This window comes from Salmo trutta, chromosome 19 (genome assembly GCF_901001165.1).
Source record: "Salmo trutta chromosome 19, fSalTru1.1, whole genome shotgun sequence".
Lineage (NCBI taxonomy): Eukaryota > Metazoa > Chordata > Actinopteri > Salmoniformes > Salmonidae > Salmo > Salmo trutta.
Genome location: NC_042975.1, coordinates 45,508,383 through 45,533,051, shown reverse-complemented (window position 1 = coordinate 45,533,051; position 24,669 = coordinate 45,508,383). Strand labels below are relative to the sequence as shown.

At 42.2% G+C, this 24,669-nt stretch overlaps 1 protein-coding gene and 1 non-coding gene across 5 annotated transcripts; both read right to left on the bottom strand.

Annotated features, from left to right (window-relative positions):
* Positions 1–16: 16 nt before the first annotated feature.
* LOC115154740 (voltage-gated potassium channel subunit beta-3) lies at positions 17–24,669 on the bottom strand. 4 transcript variants are annotated; one of them, XR_003867936.1, is made up of 15 exons: positions 23,284–24,669; positions 12,872–12,915; positions 12,718–12,755; positions 8,382–8,461; positions 8,164–8,208; positions 7,819–7,863; positions 7,633–7,676; positions 7,443–7,529; positions 7,169–7,254; positions 6,923–7,043; positions 6,691–6,785; positions 6,403–6,529; positions 6,113–6,201; positions 4,622–5,860; positions 17–2,115 (listed from the first exon to the last, which is right to left on the bottom strand). XR_003867936.1 is itself a non-coding variant. In XM_029701273.1 (14 exons), exons 1-14 carry the CDS (start codon positions 23,523–23,525, stop codon positions 5,771–5,773), a joined length of 1,233 nt encoding a protein of 410 aa, XP_029557133.1. In that variant the 5' UTR covers positions 23,526–24,669; the 3' UTR covers positions 4,196–5,770. The 4 variants fall into 4 exon arrangements, 2 of the variants coding, with proteins under 2 accessions (XP_029557133.1, XP_029557134.1); XR_003867935.1 differs by having other exon boundaries at positions 17–2,112; XM_029701273.1 differs by lacking the exon at positions 17–2,115 and having other exon boundaries at positions 4,196–5,860.
* Positions 14,433–14,487, bottom strand: LOC115155103 (U7 small nuclear RNA). The gene has a single exon (XR_003867997.1). It is a non-coding gene; the product is annotated as a U7 small nuclear RNA (small nuclear RNA).

Sequence of the window (24,669 nt, the reverse complement as noted above, 5' to 3'; positions counted from 1 at the left end):
ATCAACAGAAAGCATATTGAAATAAAATCTATTTTTATTGGTCATGTATACAGATTTGAAGATGCTATCGCAGGTGCTGCGAAATGCTTGTGTTTCTAGCTCCAACAGTGCAGTAGCTAATACATAGCAAAAATAAAACAAACTATACACACATAATCCAGAAAATAAATAGAAATGAAGAAATATTAAAACCAGCAGTCAGAGACCTGAATGTAAATACAGTATATATACATATAATGGTGTGTCCGGCTGTAGGTAATAAAACAAGAAACGTTCTAAGCAAATAATGTAAGAAATAACACAACAACAAAACAAAAAAAGATGCTAGCCAATTCGTTGTTAGAATAATCAACGTATCAACGTAACAGGCTATTTACTGTGGCCTTCTATGTCTGGACAAATCGTTGGTAGTGAATGTACTGAAATAATATATGTTGGATCATCTTTTTTGTTTTGTTTCTTGAGTTTATTTACTGTTGTCTGATGGCCAATCTACACACACAAAAAAAACCCACAGACAATAAATTGCAATATTCATGTTAAACAGCTTGTATCAATGAGAACATCTTTTTTCCATTAAATAAATATTAAAACATGAATTAAATTTGAAAGCATTACTATCCCTTTACTTTTCATGAATAAATAAACTAAGCGATTGATCAGTTGAAGGGAGGATGATGTCCTATAGTACAGGTCGAACTACGTTTGAAAAGAGGAAATCTGTAAACAGTTGTGGAGGCCAGAAGTCTAGTATACCATGCAGTGTGTATACGGATGCTTTATTGAACTTTGTTGACATTGTATCAGTCAATGTGATTTCTCTGTCAAGCAAATGGAAGGAGCAGCAGGTGAAGAGCTGGACAAGCCCCTTGTCTGGGAGTCAGACACAGATCTGATCTGTCAGTTTAGATCAGTTTGTTCTGTCTAAAAATGACCTGGTGGAACTTGAAGGTGCTTGAACGATGGAATCTGACAGAAATGCTGGTTTTCCAGTCTGTGCAGTGCATGTTTTTCAGAGTCCTAACACAAAAAGCTGTCATCTGAAACACAACAGAGCCTGTTACCTTGATGTCTCTCGCTCCCCACTTCTCTCTTTTACTCTGTAAAGGTCAGACATCCAGCTGTCTCAGAGTGTTTACTTCAACACAGAGGAACTGAGCAGAAGGAGAGTCAGCAGAGGGGAGTAGGGTTGACAGACTGGTGACAGAGAACAGACTGAAGGGGGAAGATGAGGAAGTAGACAGAGCGCATAGAGGTGATGTGACATGCAGTGAGAAGGCAGGCAGATTCACCAGGCCACATCTGTGCTATTGATGGCCATTAGTCACTCACATTGTGTCTGCGTCCTGTGGAAAACAATCAATTCCATAAGGTTGAGAAGAGCCTGTAAATGCATTGGGAAAGGTTGTGGGTCCATGAAGGTGTGGGTTTTCACATTTGAACAAAAAAACTACTACTCTTTAAGTATGTGGATTGGGAGGTTGGCATTTATTGGGATGAATCTTGTCTTGGAGGCAGCTCTGCAGGGTGGTCACTAGCTGGCCTAGCCACAAATCTGATGTTAAACATAACCCTAACCACACTGCTAACCATATGCCTAACCCTTACATTGAATTAAGACCAAAAAGCACATTTTTGTTTTCATGATTTTTTTTAACGATATAGACGATTTGGACTTTGTGGCTGGCTCATCTAGTGGAAACCGCTCAGCTTTGCCTCCAGGACAAGATTCATCCCAATACATTTCAAACTGCATTGGGCAGAAATTCATTAAGAAAATTGGTGCTATGGTTTCAACAGAAACCATAGGCTGAATTAACTGAGACTTGCAAAGAGGGAAGAGAGATAGAAAAAGAAGGAAGGCATAGAACAAGGGGGTGACAGGCACCTGGATAATGTACTGTGGTCTTAACAATGTCCAGGGGCATGGAGATGGTGATGAGTGTTAGTGGTGACCAGTCCATCTAAATCACACTGGCACGAGGTGGCAATGATGAATGTCTGGTCATCGCCAAAATATCCCTGTCCGTTGCTGCCATGGTAATGATTCTCTTGAGGTTCCCTTCACTCACGGTTGTCAGCAAAATGCAAACCATCTTGCATTTTTTTTCTCTGCTTACACAAAAAAGGATGAGCAGAACCCTTAATGAGTGACTGTGTGAGATGAGCAAGTAATTAACATCAAATAATGCATATAAGAGATGCATTCAATAGAAAACCACTGGATGATTTTCTCTAACCTGCTCTTAGCATGCCATTGAAATACTGCGCAATATTGCAAAACACTTTTTTAGCCATTTAATGGTTTTTGTGGGAACATGGATATACAGAAGCTTGATATGATTTTAAATCAATGCAAAATCTTTACTTGATTTTCAGCTTTGCCAAAAGGCAGGCAGACCATGATAACTACTGTGTGTGCGTGTGTGTGGCCCTGCCAAGCTGCCGGTAGATCTGGTTGCATGACCACCAAAAGACATATGAGGTATAATTTTCTTCTGATATTTTAAGGGCAAGCATACAGTAATACATTCAAGGATTCTTTGTCTTTTTTCAGTTTTTTGTTTCAAGACAGTAAAATATAACTTATGCAGGCAAAGTTAGTCTTAAGGAGCGATCTAGGCATTTATGTACATTAGGTGGATGCTTTTCAGTTCCACTTGGAGCCTGTTAATAAAATACATAAACACAGAACAAAACAACATGTCAATCTGGTTAGATCTGTCGTTTGCTCACTTCAGAATCCAACATTTTTCCTATTCCAATATTCCATATTGTAGTATTTACATACACCAGTGATTTGAACACAAACAAACCAGTATCAAAAGAGATCACTCATCAGTAATGACAGGGGGATAACAAGTGTGGGACAAACCTCTCTCATCCCAAATTCACTAGTGCCCTGGAGCGTTTCCTGAGCCTGACCACAAACCAAGGGTTTACATGAGAGGTTCACATAGCAGGAGTACGTCCTGATACTAGGAGTAATATCTACATGTAATTAACAGAAGTTAAATAGAGACGAAAATGGACTGAAAGTTCTAATACAATTGGGAAAGAATAATCATATTTGGTAAGGAAAAACTACAATGAACTACAGAAGTAGGCTAAGCAGCTGGATTCAGGCTGCCCAATGAAACACCCAATATAATCTGCTTCCAACACAACACTGTCTAAATCTCATCCCCAGAGAAGTGCAAAAAAAGCACATTGCATTTAATCAAAGTCTAAATTATTATTTACAGTCACCTCCAGAATTATTGGCACCCTTGATTAAGATGAGCAAAAAAGACTGTATAAAACTAATAATACAAATACTCAACTATGTATATTGTATACTCCAAAAACGTTTATTTTATACTAATACAATTGGTCAGAGAAGGAGATTGACTATTAAGTAAAAAAACAAACATGAAAAAGATAGGGGCATCCCTGTTTTCAATACTCTCGTGGCCAAATACCTCTATTTTAACATCATCCAACAAATGTAAACGCCTGGAGTTTGCTTAACAACATTGGCAATTGGATTGGAACCGGTGCTATGGTCAGATTACATGAAAATAGAGCTCTTTGGCCACACGCACCAGTGGTGGGTTTGGCGATGAAAGAAAGATGCATATGTGAAAAGTACCTCATACCTACTGTAAAATATGGTGGTGGATCTTTGATGTTATGGGGCTATTTTGCTTCCACTGGTCCTGGGGCCTTTGTTAAGGTCAACGGCATCATGAACTTTAATTAGTACCAGGATATTTTAGCCAAAAACCTGGTTGCCTCTGCCAGGAGGTTGAAACTTGACCACAAGGGGATCTTCCAGCAAGACAATAACCCCAAGCACACATACAAATAAACAAAGAAATGGTTAATTGACCACAAAAATCAACATTTTGCAATGCAATGGGGTTCAAGTCCAGAGACTGAAATGGCCATAAAATGTATAGCCATCTCAGTCTCTGGAGTCGAACCCCATTGATAACTTGTGGTTTAAAATGAAGAGGGCAGTCCATAAACACAGACAAAGGATATCAGGATGTGGAAAGATTCTGTATGGAGGAATGGTCTAAGATCCCTCCCAATGTTTTCTCCAATCTCATAAAACATGTTAGAAAAAGGCTCAATGCTGTTATCCTCGGAAGGGGAGGGTGCAGTTGTTTTGAAAACAGAGATTACAATACTTTTGACCCCCATCTTTTTAGCAAAATTATTACTTGTTAAACAAAATCTATTCTCTGAGAAATTGTATTTGTATAAAATGATATAATTTCCCCATTTCTTTTGCGTACAATATAGCTCCGTATTTGTCTTGTTATTTTATAAGGTCTTTTATGCTCATCTTTATCAAGGGTGCCAATCATTTCTCAATTCAGACACACTTGAGTTCACTCTGCTACCTCTCTCTGTCTGACTCATTCCCAGTGAGACAGAACACACAGAACGTTATGGGGCGAACGTTGCACTTTGAAGACAGAGGAATTCTTCATGTAAAGGTCATGATTTGCATGTTAGGTGGCCTCATTTGAAATGTTAAAACAAAGCAACAAAAACACATTGAAAGATCGCTAGTTTACCACAGTGGGTTGTACCCCACTGTCTAAGGCTGAGGAGGAATGACCTACAGTACCTTTCATTAGGGGGTCCACTCTCCACAGTCTTTAGTGGATGAGTAAATAGGCTCTTCCAAACAAGCAGGAAAAGCCTTAGTTGTCATTGTTATTGACGCAGAAATTGCTTTGATGTGGAGGACAATACACACGTCACACAGACACAGACCCTGTCAGCGGGCTTGCAGAGAGTAATTAAAGTAAAGCTCCAAAATGTGCCCACCAGTGCAGAGATTGGATCAGCCCGTCCCACCTGCTAGTGCAAAAAGACTGCTTCGAGGGGCACTGCAAATCTACACAAACCACAAAAGCCATGCCACGTTTACACCCTGCTTGGGCTGGTCTCTCTTAAAGGGACATGCACACAGTTTACACACAGAGAAGACACTGCTGTTAAAGGACACAGAGTGACGGGCCAGTCACATAAGGAGATGACAAGCCAGACACCTATGTGCTGCTAACCTTTGGCTCTCTGCTGGGTACTAAACGTCATAGCGACTCACTAACTGTGGGGAAAGAGCGTCGTATGACAGCACCGGTCACACAGTCAATGGGAGAGTGCAGAGCTGTGTCTCAAGTCGCTTCACGGCATCAAAAAGTTCTCATCTCATTGTTGATAAAGGAGAGTGCAGTTTGCTTGAAGATACTGAGCGCCTCCATTTAACTACCTCCTATCTCCAACTTTACCCTCATTGGTCTTTCTGGAAGAAACCAAACGCTCCATGATTTGGCCTCGCATTTACGTCATTTGGCAGAGACTTTTATCCAGAGTGACTTACATGGTTAAGTGCCTTGCTCAAGGGCATATCGAAACGTTTTTTCACCTAGTCGGTTCAGGGATTCAAACCAGTGACCTTTCGGTTACTGGCCCAACACTCTTAACTGCTAGGCTACCTGCCTCACCTTCTGTTTGTGGACATTATCAGTCAGTGAGGGATCTGTAATATATCTGATCTAATCATTGTTTTTGCACATTAAAATATAGATTTTTTTTCATACATGATACAATGCAATGCGCCGAATGGATATGCGCAAATACTGGAAGCACAATGTTGCTGAGGACATGCAGGTTGTTGATTATACTGGAGGGTGAAAGAGCGATGTTCCTCGACGTCATCACCTTTTCGTCATCTTTCTCTGACTCTGTCCTTTACTCCATCAGTTCCTCTTCATGCTCGCGACTCTTTCTTGGAGTGGGGCTTGTTTCCCAAGAGTGAGTCAATCTCAGCCACGGTCTGAGGAGTCATCTGTGAAATAAGCTGCAGGCATAACATGGAATGTCAGTTTAGGACTAGCCCAAAATTGTTTGGTGATTGCTTGCTTGTTTGCTTAATCTAAAATGGAATCTTAAGTGACATTAAGGATGCCTAAAAACACAGACTTTCTGTATTATATAATTATTTGTTACATTTCATGCTTATGACAATGTCATTAGTTTGAAGAGCTCTGATTGAGTGTTCAGTGAAAAGTGTAAAATCAGAGTGGTATGATGTTGAGGGGAGGGTTGTTACCCTAAGGGCACCCAGGTTTTCCATCAGCTGGTCAGTATTGGAGACACCGAGCAGCACTGAGCTCACTCCCTCACTGCGCAGACACCAGGCTACAGGAGGACAGAGAACAAGGAGAGAACACTGAGAGGGATCAGAGATGGAGGCTGAGTTGATGTGGCAGATTGAGGCTTTCTATTTAAGTCTGCGTTTCAATTCGAAACAGTATGTTAGAGTGTCAGACAGAGACATTAGATAACAGAGATGGACAAAAAACAGAGACGCATGTACAGACACACACACGTCGTCCATACCGATGGCTAGCTGTGCGGCGGTGCAGCCTAGTCTGTCGGCCATTAGGTGGAGCTCTTTGATCTTGGCCAGCTGCTTGCGTCCCTCCTCACTGTTGACCCGCTCCTTCAGCCACTGGTAACCCTGCACCAATATTAGACAGAACAAACACAGAAATATTTAATTGTGTCATCCACAGTTGTAGGCCTAATGGACAAAAAGTGGGATAGAAACTAAATCATTCCAATCAAGTAGAAAACACAGGAGAATATCCACTAATGAATGAATTGTATTTTGTCTGGAGAACTCACTTTTATGTTAGCCCTGGAGATGTCAGGTACACCCTCACTGTACTTCCCTGTGATCAGTCCACACGCAAGGGGAGACCAGGTCATTGCCCCTACGCCTAGACAAGAGAGGGAGAGAGAAAGAGAGAGAGAGAGAGAAAGAGAGAGAGAGAAATGACAATGTATTATTAAGAGTTCTCTGCAAGCAGCATTGTGAGGACATCTGGTGCTGTTCGCTGGACTGTGGACGACTGACCTATCTTGTGGTAGAGCTCAGGGAGCTGCACCTCCACCTTGTCCCTCTTGAAGTAGTGATACTCAGCCTGCTCACATACTGGTGGGATCAGGTTAAACTGACGCGCCACTGAGTACGCCTCCTGGTGGCAGGGAAACAGAGTAACACCATCACCACAGAGCACCAATGGCCTTGCGTCATTGACTAACAGGAGCAGGTGTTGACTGGAATGTATTAGGTAACAGGGAGAGATAACAGGGGACTCACCATGATCTCCATGGGACTCCAGCGAGAGGTGCCCCAGTACATTGCCATGCCCTGATTTATTACAAAGGTCATGGCCCGGACTATCTCTGCAAATGACACGAACCAACTTGTTACACGCTGGTAATAAACATACTGTAGCAACACAGATATTACATGCTTAGAATTCAAACCTCAAGACACGTTTTCGAGTGCCTATTACACACCATAAAGGGTTGGGGGCAGAGCAATGAACACATGACAATGGAGTAGTAGGACTGGTGTGACTGTGACTGACCTTCCATAGGGCTGTTGACATCATTACGGTTGGCAAAGACCATGTCCACATAATCTAACTGGAGTCTGGACAGGGATCCTCTCAAACCTGCAATGTAATGGGCATCATCGTCATCACCGTCCTTATTGTCATTCTCATCCTCGTCGTCATCGTCATCATCATTGCCACTGTATCCTTAATTTGATTGTACCTTCAATGATGTGCTTTCTGGAGAGTCCCCTTTCTGTCTCCGCCCTGTAGAGGGATCGAGTTCCAGTATAGTCAGGGGATAAATAGCAACCATACAGAGGCACTTTGCCAGAACAATGGAGAAATAATGACTGTTATATCTGGCATTCCCCCCCCCCCCCCCCCCCCCCCCCCCCAGGATACTTACTGCCCTCCCCAATAGATCTTGGTTGTCACAACGTAACTAGAACGCCTGCCAGTGAAATGGGAGGAGAGGTTAGAGAGCACAAGAATGAAATAGAACGTTTCCTTTCACGACATAGTAATACGATGACAACCACAAAGAAGCTAAAAGCATTTGAAAAAAAGATCCGTCGGTGACAAAGCTTCTTTTTTTTTTTTTAAACAATCTATGTTAAAAAAACAATGTCTGTCTGCGCTTATGAAATGTGAAAAGCAAAGTTCACAGAAAAAAATATGTATGATGTAGTATAACTAGACAGACAGCTCCTCATATGCAGATGAGTCACATTAGAAGTATGGTTAAAATCACCTCCATCCTTTCTTCTTGATGATGTTCCCTAGGGTGATTTCAGCCCTGTGGAGAGGAGAAGACGTGATGGAATGACAATATGAACAAACGGGAATAAACAGTGGAGAGACTGAACGATGGACAGAAAGAGAGGGAGTGATAGACAGAGGCAGGCAGAGTGTATAGAGACAAAGAGAAGGAACAGAAGAGAGCAGTGGAGGATGGTGCACAAAGCTGACCTGCCGGAGGCATACACCTCTGCTGTGTCAAAGAGGTTCACCCCGGCCTCATAGGCAATGGTCATCAGGTTCTCAGCCATCTGAGGGGACAAAGAGAGAGAGAGAGACTGAGACAGAGAAAATTAGGGACAGACAGAGACAGACTGAGAGATAGAGACTGAGACTGAGACTGAGAATGAGAATGAGAGAGAGAGAGAGAGAGAGAGAGAGAGAGAGAGAGAGAGAGAGAGAGAGAGAGACAGAGAAAATTAGGGACAGACAGAGTGACAGACTGAGAGATAGAGACTGGGACTGAGAATGAGAGAGAGAGAGAGAGAGTGAGAGAGACACACACTTTACCAGACTTCACCAAAGAAATTGTGAAAAACAGACATTGTCATCATACAAGAAACATGCTGTAGAGGAGACGGACCCACTGGTTGCCCTCTAGGTTACAGAGATCTGGTAGTCCCATCCACCAAACTACCAGGTGTGAAACAAGGAAGTGTCTCAGGGGGTATGCTAATTTGTTATAGAGCAGGCCTAACCAACTCTATTGAATTAATAAAAACAGGAACATTTGACATCTGACTAGAAATGTATAAGAAAATTATCTCCACAGAAAAAAAATTTCTCCTGTGTGCTGCCTATATCCCCCCACTAGAATCTCCATACTTTAATGAAGACAGCTTCTCCATCATAAAGGGGCAGATCAATCATTTCCAGACCAGGGGAGGCTCTTCAGAGGAGGAAGGGGAGGACCATCCTCCTCAGTGAGTTTCATAAGGTTTTGGTTGAACTAATTTATTGTCACGGGGGCACGCCGGTGTAAGTACTAAATTACTTACTGACTGTACACTGTAACGTTACTGCATGATTGTAACGGGTTTACTAACACATTAGTTCTATTAGCTATGTTGACTGTGACGTTACTTTAGCTAATATGGTGACAATGATGTAAGCTGTGTGTAGTGGTTATGATATGGTTTGGCTTGGAAAGTTTTTTTGGCCTGGTCACATACAGCTGATGTGTTGTGCATTGAAGTCCACATGCGAAGGGAAAAGGTGAGAGGAGGAGAGCACATAGATGCGAGAAGGAATACAACGTGGCTGCTATGAAAGTGCATTGTGTTTACGCATGATCAGGGGTGTATTTATTCTGCCGATTCTGTAGGACAACGTTTCTTAAACGTAAGCAAACTTTAAGAAAAGGGGATAAACATATATTAATTTGTCCAATAGAAACTCTCATTTGCAACTGTTGGACTAATGATTACACTCTGAATGTAACACTGTCTGTCACCTCAACATTTTCTCTTGACCTGTGTGCACCTACGTGGTAAACTTTCATTCATAGGCTAGGTTGTAACAACCTCATGGTGTCTATAGGGAACATTTTTTAATCGTGTTGTAGCCTAAACCTATTGCTGTTACAGTGAACTGGGTGAATGGAATATGAATGAGAGTCATCTAATATACTGTAATAGAAATAAGGCTATGCTCATGAAAAGTAAAAATCGTCTTCCCTATTCTTAAACAGCACCGAGCGCCACTGTTCCAGACCCAGGGACATGTACTAGTCTTTGACGACCTAAACGCCAGAACTGGACAAGAACCTGACACCCTCAGCACATAGGGGGACAAACACCTACCTGGAGGTGACAACATTTCCTACCCAATATGCCCCGCTATACACAGCTACAACAAAACAACCAACAAAAAAACAGGTCATAACTCCTGCAGTTCTGTCGCACGCTGGGTCTGTACATAGAGAAAGTAAGGCTTTCTAGGGGACTCCTACAGTAAGTACACCTACAGCTCATCTCTTGGTCACAGTACTGTAGACTACTACCGTCTCTCAGATCACAGCAAAATCACAGTACATAGACAAAGTAAGGCTTTCTAGGGGACTCCTACAGTAAGTACACCTACAGCTCATCTCTTGGTCACAGTACTGTAGACTACTACCGTCTCTCAGATCACAGCAAAATCACAGTCTACTTGAACAGAGCAATACTCAATCATGCGACATCAAAGCCAAATAAACTGCATACTATTAAGAAATGCTATAGATGGAAGGAAAGTAGTGTGGAAACCTACCAGAAAACAATAAGCCAACAACAAATTCAATCTCTTTTAGACAACTTCCTGGACAAAACGTGTCCACTGCAATAGTGAAGGTGTAAACTTGCCAGTACAAAGCCTAGATAATACATTTGACCTCTCAGCTTCCCTATCAAATCTAAACATTTCAACCAGACAATCTCATAAAATTAACAACAATGACAAATGGTTTGATGAAGAACACAAAAACCTAAGAAAGGAATTGAGGAACCTTTCCAACCAAAAACACAGAGACCCAGACCCAGACTCCTACAGAAACCCTGAGCCTACAGTTTCACCATGGTGAAACACTAAAGCAGTACATAAATACAAGAACAGCACGTCAGAAATCAGCTCAATTTAATTGAAGAATCCATAGAATCTAACCACTTCTGGGAAAAATGGAACACACTAAACAAACAACAACATGAAGAGCTGTCTACCCAAAAAGGAGATGTATGGATAAACCTCTTCTCCAATCTTTTTGGCTCTATAACAAAGAACAAATAGCAAAAACATATACATGTTCAGTAAAAAATCTTAAGAGTAATGTATTAAAGACGACCAGAACCCAATGGATTCTACAATTCAATTGAATGAACTACAGGACAAAATACAAACCCTTCAACCCAAAAAGGTCTGTGGTGTTGATGGTATCCTAAATGAAATGATAAAATATACAGAACATAAATTTAAATTGGCTATACTTAAACTCTCTAACATCCTCCTCAGCTCTGGCATCTTACTCAATACTTGGAACCAAGGACTGATCACCCCAATCCACGAAAGTGGAGACAAATTCGACCCCAATAACTACCATGGAATATTCATCAACAGCAACCTTTGGAAAATATTCTGCATTATCATGAACAGCAGACTCCTACATTTCCCCAATGAAAACAATGTCCTGACCAAATGTCAAATTGGCTTTTTACCAAATTACCATATGACAGACCACGTATTCACCCTGCACACCCTAATTGACAAACAAACAAAACAAAACAAAAGCAAAGTCTTCTCATGCTTTGTTGATTTTTTGTATAGATTGAAGGAAAGCGGTGTTGGGGGGAAAACATATGACATTATGAAATCCATGTACACAAACAATAGTGTGCGGTTAAAATTGGCAAAAAACACACATCGATTTCTTTCCTCAGGGTGAGACAGGGATGCAGCTTGAGCCCCACCCTCTTCAACATATATATCAATGAATTGGCGAGCGCACTAGAACAGTCGACGGCACCCGGCCTCACCCTACTAGACTCCGAAGTCAATGTTTACTGTTTGCAGAAGATCTGGTGCTTCTGTTCCCAACCAAGGAGGGCCTACAGCAGCACCTACATCTTCTGCACAGATTCTGTCAAACTTGGGCCCTGACAGTTAATCTCAGTAAGACCATAAATACAAATTCCACCTAGACACTGCTGCCCTAGAGCACACAAAAAACGATACCTACCTCTGCCTAAACATCAGCACCACAGGTAACTTCCACAAAGCTGTGAATGATCTGAGAGACAAGGCAAGAAGGGCCTTCTACGCAATCAAAAGGAACATAAAATTTGACATCCCAATTAGGATCTGACTTAAAATATTTGAATCAGATATAGAACCCATTGCCCTTTATGGCTGTAAGGTCTGGGGTCCGCTCACCAACCAACAATTCACAAAAAGGGACAAACACCAAATTGAGACTCTACGTGCAGAACTCTGCAAAAATATCCTCAGTGTACAACGTAAAACACCAAACAATGCATTCGGAGCAGAATTAGGACGATTCCCGCTAATTATCAAAATCCAGAAAAAAATATATTAAATTCTACAACCACCTAAAAATAAGTGATTCTCAAAGCTTCCATAACAAAGCCCTCACCTACAGAGAGCACAAACACCATTGTAAATACAACCTATATCTATCAGTTTATTTCTTTTCACTTTCGTACATAGCCAATAATATAACATTTGAAATGTCTATATTCTATTTAAGAAATTATGAGTGCAATGTTTACCGTTCATTTTTGATTGTTTATTTACCTTGTTTATTTCCTGTCAATTTCACTTTCTTTGGCAATGTAATGTAATATATCCCATGTCAATGAAGCCCTTTGAATTAAATTGAGAGAGAGCGAGAGAGAGAAATAGAGAAAGAGAGACTAAAAGAGAGACTGAGTGAGACAGAAAGAGACTAACAGTTGCACCCTCAGATTGGGTTAAACATGGCGTCCCAAATCATTGTTACATAATACAAAAAACTCACCTCGTCAGAGATCTGCGATCCAAATGTCACCCAGGTGCCTACCGTCAGACAGACAGAGACAGACATACGGAGGGAGACAGAGAGAATCAGTTCTGTTACATTGCTCAGGGAGTCTCTAATGCATATTGTTCTGGTCCATTTGTTTTGTACTAACCCAGCCCCAAGCAGGACACACGCAGACCAGACTTCCCCAGGTTCCTGAGACAGAGAAAGATAGGGGTCGGGAAAACAAAACAAGAGGTATGAACATTTGTTAGGGACATGACAAAGATGTACCGCACCTCGAAGCTACCTACATTAGCACTTCTAGTGCTTCCAGCACAGTAGGTACATTCACAGAATTTAGTTTCCTAAATTACAAGGGTCAATGCCTACACCTCTCCACTAGATTTATCAACACAATCTGCAGATACAAATTCTGAATAACTTTGGGTAAGGCCAATACATTTATTTTTGATCTGCTTGGAAATCTGGATAAGTGAGTGTATTTCTGGCAGTGATAAAATGATCGCCCTTGCCTGAGTGCCCAGACGGCCAATGTTGAACAGTTGACCTTTACCCTTCTCACATCAACAGTTCAGTGTAATATAGTGCATAAGCTATAACAATGGGAGGGTACTGGGTGGTTTCACCCCTACGCCAGACGAAGCTGTATATACTCTGCATATAAGTAATAACATGGGGCTGATTGAAATGGTTTATATGGTTCTAGAGCCCAGTGCCGGGCCTGCCACATTTGATTATCCAGATAGCTGACTGTTGACGGGCAGGATAGAAGTGGGATCAGAGAGCTGCAGTGACTTCTGGTCATGCAAGTGTGTGCCACTGGAAATTCTGCGGGTTTCATCCTCGCCCTCCTCCTCTCCTCCACGCATGCTCTCCTTCACTCTAATAAGCCAGCTGGAGAGGCAGCAGAACTGCAGCGGAACTCATTGCTGCTCGCCATCTTTTTATCTCCAGCGCCTCGCCCCTCTGCCTGTCTGCCTGCCTGCGTTTGCCACAAATAGCCTGATGGAAAGAGACAGACTGTCAGAGCGTTTAGATCCTGGCAGACGGGCACTGCTTTATTTTCCCTGCTCTTTTATTATTTGCCCAGGCAGCTATTTTTAGACTTATGCGTATGTGTGCATTTGTGTGCCATTGTGTGCGGAAATACAGCACATTCATACGTGATTTGTGTGTTTCTGTATCAGTCAAATGTACTCCAAAAAAACGTTGTGCATGATCCTGTATGTGAAGGGAGAGGGAGGATGGAGCACTTTATAATAAATTGCATGAGTCATTCTTTATCCCCCACAAACTAGCCTCTGGGCAAAACACACTAACTCTCCCTTTCAATACTGACAGGGATTCAAATCACAGCATACTAACCACATCAACATAGATATGACACTTTAGCTGATAACTACAAAAAATCACAAGCCTTTTCTTAACACCCATGTTTTCACCACTCCCACCCACATAAACAAATACTATAGTTTTTGTAGAACTGTAGTATTACTATAGTGCTTTTGTAGTGTAGTGTTTTAGCGGACATTGCTGTAGTATTTACTATAGTTGTTTTTTTGCGGATATTACTGTAGTATACTGTAGCATTTACTATAGTGTTTTTTGCAGATATTATTTTAAAAACTATACTATAGTATGTACTGTACTGTTTTTGCTGCCTGTAGTATACTGTAGTGTTTTTGTTTTATTATCTTTGGCATAGAAGTGTGGGCTTTCTCCTTGAGGAAACCTACTAGAAAAATTATAAAGGAGCAAATTTTCAATAACCTGTATTCTACAATATAATACAGTTTCCTACATAATTCTATAGTAAGTACTACACATGATCGAGGGATACTACAGTGTGTATTTTAGTATTCTACAGCAGGGGTCTTCAACCTTTTGTTGCCCAGGGACTCCTAACCAGGAAAACTGGAGACCCAGGGATACCCATCATACCCTAACAAAACTTTTTTCCCCCACGTCTTGTCTTATCATCAGGTGAATGATAATGGCGAAGAGAAGTAATCAACATTTTAAAGTCAATAGATTTGGTAGGTAGTGCTTCATTATTTTGACCTCCTGATATTATAATTGGAAGAGAAAGTGTGAACTCTAACAGGTAACTCCAAACACATTTTCGCAATGAGCAGCTGTTTTGCTGGTTAAACAAAGGTCAGCCATGTGTTGGCAAAAAACTTAAGTCCATGTCAAGAAAGCTTACTTGCAGTCAGACGCAACTGCCCCACTGGTAGCCTATTCACAGATGCTTTTTCAGAGCCTATGTCAGATACTCCAGTCAGTGTAATTGGCTACAATGAGTGTAATTTGCTCAATATTAGGAGTTAACAAATGAAAAGTTGATGTTATTAAAAATAACATATTCTCCTCTTTTCTACTGCAGGTATGTCAACACAAAATGTGTTTATTATGTTGTTACTAGCACATAAAAATATAGAAATAAACATTTAAAAAATTCAACTTTTAATATATACAGTAAGAGTCAAAAGTGTGCACACACCTACTCATTCAACAGAATTTCTTTATTTGTACTATTTTCTACATTGTAGAATAATAGTGAAGACATCAAAACTATGAAATTACACATATGGGATCATGTAATAACCAAAAAAGTGTTAAACAAATCAACATATATTTTATATTTGAGATTCTTCAAAGTAGCCACCCTTTGCCTTGACAGCTTTGCACACTCTTGGTATTCTCTCAACCAGCATCATGAGGTAGTCACCTGGAATGCATTTCAATTAACAGGTGTGCCTTGTTAAAAGCTAATTTGTGGAATTGATTTCCTACTTAATGCGTTTGAGCCAATCAGTTGTGTTGTGACAAGGTAGGGGTGGTATACAGAACACAGCCCTATTTGCTAAAAGACTGAGTCCATATTATGGCAAGAACAGCTCAAATAAGCAAAGGAAAATTACAGTCAATCATTACTTTAAAACATGAAGGTCAGTCAATCCAGAATATTTCAAAAACTTTGAAAGTTTCTTCAAGTGCAGTCGCAAAAACCATCAAGCGCTATGACGACCCTGCCTCACACAGGAAGCGGCGCAGGTCCTAATCCAGGCACTTGTCATCTCCCGTCTGGATTACTGCAACTCGCTGTTGGCTGGGCTCCCTGCCTGTGCCATCAAACCCCTACAACTCATCCAGAACGCCGCAGCCCGTCTGGTGTTCAACCTTCCCAAGTTCTCTCACGTCACCCCGCTCCTCCGCTCTCTCCACTGGCTTCCAGTTGAAGCTCGCATCCGCTACAAGACCATGGTGCTTGCCTACGGAGCTGTGAGGGGAACGGCACCTCCGTACCTTCAGGCTCTGATCAGGCCCTACACCCAAACAAGGGCACTGCGTTCATCCACCTCTGGCCTGCTCGCCTCCCTACCTCTGAGGAAGCACAGTTCCCGCTCAGCCCAGTCAAAACTGTTCGCTGCTCTGGCACCCCAATGGTGGAACAAGCTCCCTCACGATGCCAGGACAGCGGAGTCAATCACCACCTTCCGGAGACACCTGAAACCCCACCTCTTTAAGGAATACCTGGGATAGGATAAAGTAATCCTTCTAACCCCCCCCCCCTTTAAAAGATTTAGATGCACTATTGTAAAGTGGTTGTTCTACTGGATATTATAGGTGAATGCACCAATTTGTAAGTCGCTCTGGATAAGAGCGTCTGCTAAATGACTTAAATGTAAATGTAAATGAAACTGGCTCTCATGAGGACCGCCACAGGAAAGGAAGACCCAGAGTTACCTCTGCTGCAGAGAACATGTTAGAGTTAACTGCACCTCAGATTGCAGCCCAAAGAAATGCTTCCCAAAGTTCATGTAACAAACACCTCAAAATCAACTGTTCAGAGGAGACTGCAAAGAAACCACTACTAAAAGACACCAATAATAAGAAGAGACCTGCTTAGGCCAAGAAACACGAGCAATGGACTTTAAACCGGTGGGAATCTGTCCTTTGGTCTGATCAGTCCAAATTTGGCATTTTTGGTTCCAAACGCTATGTCTTTGCATTAGATGACCTGGCCTCTACAATCACCTGACCTCAATCCAATTGAGATGGTTTTGGATGACTTGGACCACAGAGTGAAGGAAAAGCAGCCAACAATTGCTCAGCATATGTGGGAACTACTTCAAGACTGTTGGAAAAGCATCCCTCATGAAGCTAGTTGAGAGAATGCCAAGAGTGTGCAAAGCTGTCATCAAGGGAAAGGGTCACTACTTTGAAGAATCTCAAATATAAAATATATTTTGATTTTTTTTATACTTTTCTGGTTACTAAGTGATGCCATATGTGCTATTTGTTCTGGGATTGATTTGCACTTTTCGCACCAAAGTACGTTAATCTGGAGGAGACAGAACGCGTCTCCTTCCTGAGTGGTATGACGGCTGCGTGGTCCCATGGTGTTTATACTTGCGTACTATTGTTTGTACAGATGAACGTGGTACCTTCAGGCATTTGGAAATACCTCCCAAGGATGAATCAGACTTGTGGATGTCTACACATTTTTTTCTGAGGTCTTGGCTGATTTCTTTTTATTTTCCCATGATGTCAAGCAAAGAGGAAAAGAGTTTGAAGGTAGGCCTTGAAATACATCCACAGGTACACCTCCAATTGACTCAAATTATGTCAATTAGCCTATCAGAAGCTTCTAAAGCCATGACATAATTTTCTGGAATTTTCAAAGCTGTTTAAAGGCACAGTCAACTTAGTGTATGTAAACTTCTGACCCACTGGAATTGTGATACAGTGAATTATAAGTGAAATAATCTGTCTGTAAACAATTGTTGGAAAAATTACTTGTGTCATGCACAAAGTAGATGTCCTAACCGACTTGCCAAAACTATAGTTTGTTAACAAGAAATTTGTGGAGTGGTTGAAAAACGAGTTTTAATGACTCCAACCTGTGTGTTTTTAAACTTCCGACTTCAACTGTATGTATGTATGTATGTATGTATGTATGTATATATATATATATATATATTCGCAGACCTCCTGCAGTACCTCCGTGGACTTCTACAGTTTACTACAAAAGTCTACAGTAAGTACTACACCTGATTGAGGGATACTACAGTGTGTAGTATAGTATTCTATAGTTTACTACAAAATGCTGTAGTAAGTACTACTCGTGATTGAGGGATACTAGTGTATAGTATAGTACTACACTACAGTTTACTACAGAATTCTATAGTAAATACTGTAGTATACTATAGTATTTTTTTCATGTGGGCATAGTAGCTCAATATGCTTGCCTAATGAAGTTAGGATCTGGCCCTGAGACAATCAGAGAGACAAACACACAAACAGAGGGGAATGTACGAGTTACAGCTGCTGCTGGTAGATATGTAACAAACACTTCTTTTGGGTTCTGGGTGATTATGACAGAGTGTCCCTGTCAATGTCAGTATGTTTGACAACTGCCCCCCCTCCCCCCTCTGCAGTGCTGCAATCTGCAGAGCTGCTGTCTGTCAGTCGGTGGGGGACAATATGAAGACGTTTAAAAGAAACACAGTGCACAAACGTAAACTCACATAGCCTACTTACATATGAGCTGGCTGGTTGCTGGTCTGTGTGCTCATATGAATATTCACACTTGATGAGCAGATGCACACAAATCTACATACTGAACAGTCTCATACAGAGTGAAAACACACAGAGGCACAGATGCTTTCTGTTCCTACACTAAGTTCTCATCTATTTTCTCTCCTGCCATAAATCACGGAGCCATGCTGGGTGATTTTAGGGATCTGGACATTCTTTACATCATTACACAAGCACACTGGAAGCACACGGGTTGGTCTGTTACAGTAAAGTCAGCATTATAGTCTTTGCTGATGCCTACAGTTAAGTTTCACCCGAGACAAGCAGAAGAGAGAGATATACAGTACAGATGGTTCCCACATGAAAAAATACTATTGTACTATGGTCTAAATACTATTGTATTCACTGTGCTTTTGCTGTCTTTATTGTTGTATTCTCTGTAGTGTTTTTGCGGACTAAAGTCAGAAAAAAACACTACAGTGAATACTGTAGTACACTGTAGAATACTGTAGCATTTACACTTAACTGTAGTATAAATACTTTAAGTCCACAAAAACACTACAGTGAATACTATACTGTAGTATATACTGTAGTGTTTTTGTGGACAATAGTATACTGTAATATATACAGTTGAAGTCGGAAGTTTACATACACCTTAGCCAAATACATTTAAACTCAGTTTTTCACAATTCCTGACATTTAATCCTAGTAAAAAATCCCTGTCTTAGGTCAGTTAGGATCACCACTTTATTTTAAGAATGTGAAATGTCAGAATAATAGTAGAGAGAATTATTTCTTTCAGCTTTTATTTCTTTCATCACATTCCCAGTGGGTCAGAAGTTTACATACACTCAATTAGTATTTGGTAGCATTGACTTTAAATTGTTTAACTTGGGTCAAACGTTTGGGTAGCCTTCCACAAGCTTCCCAAAATAAGTTGGGTGAATAATGGCCCATTCCTCCTGACAGAGCTGGTGCAACTGAGTCAGGTTTGTAGGCCTCCTTGCTCGCACACACGTTTTCAGTTCTGCCCACCAATTTTCTATGGGATTGAGGTCAGGGCTTTGTGATGGCCACTCCAATACATTGACTTTGTTGTCCTTAAGCCATTTTGCCACAACTTTGGAAGTATGCTTGGGGTCATTGTCCATTTGGAAGACCCATTTGCGACCAAGCTTTAACTTCCTGACTGATGTCTTGAGATGTTGCTTCAATATATCCACATAATTCTCCTCTGTCATGATGGCATCTATTTTGTGAAGTGCACCAGTCCCTCTTGCAGCAAAGCACCCCCACAACATGATGCTGCCACCCATGTGCTTCACGGTTGGGATGGTGTTCTTTGGCTTGCAAGCGTCCCCCTTTTTCCTCCAAACATAACAATGGTCAATATGGCCTAACAGTTCTATATTTGTTTCATCAGACCTGAGGACATTTCTCCAAAAAGTACAATCTTTGTCCCCACGTGCAGTTGCAAACCGTAGTCTGGCTTTTTTTATGGCGATTTTGGAGCAGTGGCTTCTTCCTTGCTGAGCGGACTTTCAGGTTGTGTCGATATAGGACTCATTTTACTGTGGATATGGATATTTTTGTACCTGTTTCTTCCAGCATCTTCACAAGGTCCTTTGCTGTTGTTCTGGGATTAAGTTGCACTTTCACACCAAAGTACGTTCATTTCTAGGAGACAGAACGCATCTCCTTCCTGAGCGGTATGATGTCTGCGTGGTCCCATGGTGTTCATACTTGCGTACTATTGTTTGTCCCAACCGACTTGCCAAAACTATAGTTTGTTAACAAGAAATTTGTGGAGTGGTTGAAAAATGAGTTTTAATAACTCCAACCTAAGTGTATGTAAACTTCCGACTTCAACTGTACTAGTGCCTTTCTTTCTGATAATACTGTAGTATTTACTATAGTATTGTACAGTATACTACAAAATTCTATAGTAAGTACTACACATGATCGAGGGACACTACAGTATGTAGTATAGTATTCTACAGTATACTACAGTTTACTATAGAATTTTACAGTAAGGACTGTAGTATTCTATAGTAAACTGTAGTATATATTTTTCATGTGGATTCAGTGCAAGTGCACAGCTCCTCAGGGCGATGGCTTCTTCCAAATACAGCTGTGACAAATTGTCACAATACAGACACACACTGAGCGTGCAGTTCACTGGGGCACATCACAAACACGCGTACGCACGCGCACATACACACCAACGATGACAATAACACACACACACACACACACAGGCACTAGCATGCATGCTCACAGGCACACGCCCTCTACCCTCCTGCCACAAATACATCCTCTACTCAACTCCCACCAACTTCTACTAACAACCTTAACGTCATCAATAACCCTGTTCTCCTGTCACTCTTCCATCAGTGGCTCTTCTAATCCTGGAATCTCTTATATACGAGATGGCTGTTTTCATGAACAATCAGTGATGGATCTGCTCCAACTCAGATCAGCACACTCACACAACTGGAACATACAACTAGACAGCGGAGTTTCATCTCAAACTGGAAAGACATACTATGCTAATATACATGTACATACTGTATTACTTAAGCAACACCCAAAGGAGTGCTTTAACGCATGAAAGTGCATCACACAACACAAAAGAAACATGCCCATACATACTAAGGCATGCATAGTCTTTTATAACTGACATTATATTTGAAAACCAATATTAAACAAACACACACGTACATTTGAGTCATTAAGCAAACGCTCTTATCCAGAGCGACTTACAGGAGCAACTAGAGTTAAGGGCCTTGCTCCAGGGAACATTTTTCACCTAGTCGGCTTGGGATTTGAACCAGGGACCTTTCGGTTACTGGCCCAACGCTCTTAACCGCTAGGCTACACATAACAGCTTCTCCCGGCTACTGTGCAGAGAATGCTGCAATGCACCGCAAGTGTTGACTAAGGAGAGGAGAGGAAGGGAGTATGAGAGGGGAAAAAGAGAAGAGGGGAGACAGATCACGGGAGGGGTAGAATGGTGGCACAAGGGGAGAGAGAGTACAGGGAGAGAGAGGAAGAGAGAATTAGAGAGGAGACAGGAAGACAGGCGTGAGAGTAAGAGTGAGAGAGGGGGTGAGAGACAACATTACAGAGAGAAAGAAAAAGAAAGACAGACAGACAGACAGACAGACAGACAGACAGACAGACAGACAGACAGACAGACAGACAGACAGACAGACAGACAGACAGACAGACAGACAGACAGACAGACAGACAGACAGACAGACAGACAGTTAATGGGAGTGGTGGTCAGTGTTATTTTGAGACCTGCCAAAGAGGAGTCCCTCTCAGCTCCGATGAATGATCTGGCTAATGAGTTACAATATGCAATTAGGGAACATGCAGAGAAAAAGGAGGCGGCGGGAGGAGGGAGGAAGTGAGTTCTCCAACCTCCACCTCCACTCCCCTTTCTCAGCTGTTTCCCTCAGAGTGGATGACGACATGCGAAACGAGAAGGCTCACACAGTCAACACAGGGGAGCTCACTCCAATCACTATCATCACTATCGGCTGTTTTCCTTACGAGAACTGAAATGAGCATAGCAGATATTTGTGTGTGGTAACGTCATGTTATGATGGTGGGACAGGGACACTGATGCTGATTAAGCTTGTTTTAGGCCAGACTGGCACAGTCTTCGCTGGCCATTGTAGTTAGCGAGGGAAAGGAACTTCCTATTCTAAGTTCATTTTCAAACTGATTCTCGTGCATAACATTTAGTTTATTGTGTGTCAAAGGAATGTTTCATACGAATAATAATGAAAACTTAAAAAAAAAAAAAAAAAACTTCTCTCTGATAGTCATTGTTGCACATGGGGCTTAGTGACACTGTTCCCTGGAGGCGATGGTGGTGGCAACAGGGTGAATTTGGGGATGAGTACTCCGGCAGAGGGCGTCTGATAAGGATCAGGGATGTCTGCTGCTTTGAAAATAACACAGACGCACACTGTGGGCACTAGGCACAATGCCATGGCCTTATGGGCTGTGTACTCGTTTCAAAACAAACCCAAAGACAGAAACCCACGAATCAGGTTGTTATTCCCCATCCAATTATATCAATATGCAGTATGCACAAATGACATAAAACACCACGTCCTGGCATCCCATTTCCTCTTCTGCCTAATTCCATATTTAAATGGCCTCTTAAATGAAAGCCTAATTGAGTGAAGAGAATGGTGTCACGATTGAGCTAAGGGGCATTTCCATTGCCCATCCAGAATAAGACAGTGGGGACAGTGGATCGGGAATGATTCTTTCCTCTGACGTAGGCAGCTGTCAATCTGTTTAACGACTACTCACTCCTATTACGCTCCATCTTATTCTGGAACAGGCTAAAGAGGAATACAGATCTGTCTGTTGTATTTCAATATCACAACATGTGACACTGAAACAGTGCCATTGTCGTTCTTATCTGGTGATGCTAATCCTACGAAATGAATACATAGTACTTACTTTCCACTATAACGCTCACAGCTGGATGAATTCTATGCTTAGAAATGTTCAGGAAACCAGCAAAATAGGATGAGGCTGTTGTGATTTCACACAGTAGTTTACATGTAAAAATAGACATGATAAACACTAAAAACAAAAACTCCCAGCCACGTAAATGATGTAATCCTAACATAGTTGTTCACCGTCCACTACAACTCAGGTGTTAATTGAAATGCAATGAAGCTACCCCATGGCAGCCGGCTGTCTGAGAGGCCCTTCATGGTAAGTGAAAGTGGGGTAACCGGAGTTGCCCTCATGTTCCAGAGAGAGGGCTGTGTCTGAGTCCTTCATCATAATGATCCATCATTTAAGTGGAGGTCAATGAGACTTCATCGCTCTTCAGGCACAACATGAAAACCAGACAACTCTCATTCACTCATTGAATCAGATACCCTCCCAATCTGTCTGTGCCACCTCTGTTGGCGTGCCCTTTCCCTCTCCGCCCCAAATATCCAGCAACCCTCTCCGTACCCCTCCCTCCCCCATGCTCACCTGTATTTCATACTGCTGTGGCGCCCTATGGCCTCCTTCATGTGGGCATGGCCCTGGGGAACCGGGCGGGACCCCGACTGCTCCCTGGGCTTGGCTGAGCCATGGGTGTTGTAGTTGCCATTACCCCCTTGGTTGCTCCCTCCGCCACCTCCCCCAGGGGGTGGCGCGGTGCGAAGGCCACATAGTCGGTCCTCACTGCGGCTCTTCAGGTTGTGCTCAGTGCAGGCGAAAGAAACCTGCATAGTGACCACTGCCTAGTCTCTGGTTCACTAAATTGGCCCCTGGAGAGGCTCTTTGGGATGCTGCTTAGGGTCAGACCCCAAAATACTAATGTCTGCAAAATTGCTGCTACAACGTCAAGCTGCTTGTACAGTGAGGATGTCCCTGTCCAGACAAATGCCCAAACAGGGAAGGTTTGTATTTTTTGGCCAGATCCACAGGCGCCGGCAAGAATCCAGGCCCTAACCTGGCGAGTCAGCGTCTGGTCTGTCTCCGTCTCTCCTCTCCTGTCTGGTGTTGCTCAGTCTCAAGAGGTTTCTAGTGAGAACATTCCTCCCATCATCAGCTGGGAGCTGGTATACAGTGTGGTCCTCGGCTCGTAGTCGGAGGCTGATCAAGCTGTTCCACGGGCTGGGGTAGGCTACCTCTCCAACCGCGCTCTCCACGGCACCGGAGCGCAACAGATTCCTCACTTAAAACAAGCCGGCTGATTTGACTAGTCTTGCAGAGACATCCGGAAAGATCCTGGAGGCGAGGAAGATGCTTGCTATATGTTTTTGCTACAAATTAAAAAGGTAGGGTGGTAAAGCATTCATCAACTTGCTTGTCTCCTCTTCAGCTACAAACTGAGGTTAGTCTATCGTTGTCGAGCCCAGCTAGAGCCCCGGAGCGCGGCGCAACAGCGACATGAGCTACAGGCATTTTTCTCACACCTCGGGTCGCATTGCATATTTCGACGCAAATACAACGAATAAAAACCGGGGATGTGCTACATCTCACAGGCTCACAGAATTCAACACGCGCTAAAACACCATGGTCTTCGCATGCACACATCCAATGTCTTTCCTATGTCTAACATTGTGCCCAGCCTCACGCAACGACATCGAACTAGTGCAGAAAAGGCAACATCAGCACCGCCAAATGGCGTGCTAATTTCATCCACTTTAACATCCACTTCAAAACAGGATCCCCGTGGCATAAGGTTACCAATTCACAGCATAATTGGTGGGCAACATTGAGACTATCTAATCAAATGCATAAAGCGATGCTACTATGTCCTTGTGTCCAGCTGCCTCATTTGAGCTGTTGATGATGATGATGGCTAATTCTCTTCAGAATTATAATTCCAATCCCTGGTTCTCATTGCGGAGGCTCCCAAAGTGTTAA